This window comes from Sinocyclocheilus grahami, unplaced genomic scaffold, assembly GCF_001515645.1.
Source record: "Sinocyclocheilus grahami isolate Dianchi unplaced genomic scaffold, SAMN03320097.WGS_v1.1 scaffold1502.1, whole genome shotgun sequence".
Taxonomy (NCBI): Eukaryota; Metazoa; Chordata; class Actinopteri; order Cypriniformes; family Cyprinidae; genus Sinocyclocheilus; species Sinocyclocheilus grahami.
Genome location: NW_015506681.1, coordinates 128,891 through 130,124, shown reverse-complemented (window position 1 = coordinate 130,124; position 1,234 = coordinate 128,891). Strand labels below are relative to the sequence as shown.

The 1,234-nt window shown below is 51.1% G+C and overlaps 1 protein-coding gene across 1 annotated transcript; it reads right to left on the bottom strand.

Annotated features, from left to right (window-relative positions):
- Positions 1–46: 46 nt before the first annotated feature.
- Positions 47–1,217, bottom strand: LOC107570769 (histone H1-like). The gene has a single exon (XM_016257029.1). It carries the CDS (start codon positions 751–753, stop codon positions 61–63), a length of 693 nt encoding a protein of 230 aa, XP_016112515.1. The 5' UTR covers positions 754–1,217; the 3' UTR covers positions 47–60.
- Between the last annotated feature and the right edge of the window lie 17 nt (positions 1,218–1,234).

Here is a 1,234-nt window from a genome sequence, read left to right as displayed (position 1 = left end):
TTTGAATCAGTGGGTGGCTCTTAAAAGAGCCGTTTTGATAAAACATCAGAAAAGAGGAGTTTATTTCTTTCTGGCCGCGGTCTTCTTGGGCTTGGCAGCTCTGGGTTTCGCCGTTTTGGGTTTGGCTGCTTTGGCCTTTTTAGGGCTCTTGGCTGCTTTCTTCGGAGTCGCTGGTTTCTTTGCTTTCTTGGGGCTCTTCGTTGCCTTTTTAGCCGCGGGTTTCTTGGCCTTCTTCGGGGATTTCTTGGCGGCGGGCTTCTTCTTCGCGGCTGCGGTCTTGGGCTTCTTCTTCGCGGCGGCAGGTTTCTTGGCGGCGGGCTTCTTTGCCGCGGGCTTCTTGGCTTTAGGAGCGGCTTTCTTGGCGGGTTTTGTCTTGGTCTCGGCTTGTTTCTTGTTGAGCTTGAACGAGCCGGAGGCGCCGACTCCTTTGGTCTGGACCAGGGTGCCTTTAGTCACCAGACTCTTGACGGCGATCTTGACGCGGGAGTTGTTCTTCTCCACATCGTAGCCTCCGGCAGCCAGCGCTTTCTTCAGCGCGGCGAGAGACACACCGCTCCTCTCCTTAGACGCGGACACCGCCTTCACGATGCGCTCGCCGACGCTCGGACCCGTTCTCTTGCGTTTAGCTGCTGCTTTCTTCTTGGCCGCTTTGGTCGCGGTAGCTGCTGGAGCGGTTTCTGCCATGATCTCTCTGAACTGATCTGGACTGTAAACAACAAAGAACGAATGAGCCGCTGCTGCGGCGCTGCGCATTTAACCACAGCATGAGAACCGTGTAGACTCAACCAGCGCTGCTCCGTGTCTGTGCTCCTGCGTGAGCAGCTCGCGCTTGTGTTTTCTCCTCTCATATTTTGAGTGAAATTGAGGTTGTTAAGTAATTTAGTCGAGTAAAACCAACGTATGCATATTGTAGAGGTACTGAGCTTTATTTAGAGACCGAAGATTGCTACAAGTGAACATTTATTTTAACACCGTCCGATCAAATCCACGGCGTGTGCACGGTAATGGACAAGGTTGCGTGTACTTTTCATGTAAATGTTGTGTATTAACAGTGGTGAATATTTGAATGTGTCCTCCGTGTTTTTAACAAACACTTTGGCAATGTGTTTAATGAAAGAAACATCTCGGAGGGACTTGCGGAGTGTTTTATTCAGACGATGTTTCGGTCAGCTTGAAGCACACGACACACAGTCGGTCACTGCTGCTTCCCGGATTCAAAACTCCCGATTAAATC

What these genes read in the sequence shown, in the direction of transcription:
- LOC107570769 (XM_016257029.1), bottom strand. Translation starts at nt 753, where the DNA reads ATGCGCAGCGCCGCAGCAGCGGCTCATTCGTTCTTTGTTGTTTACAGT.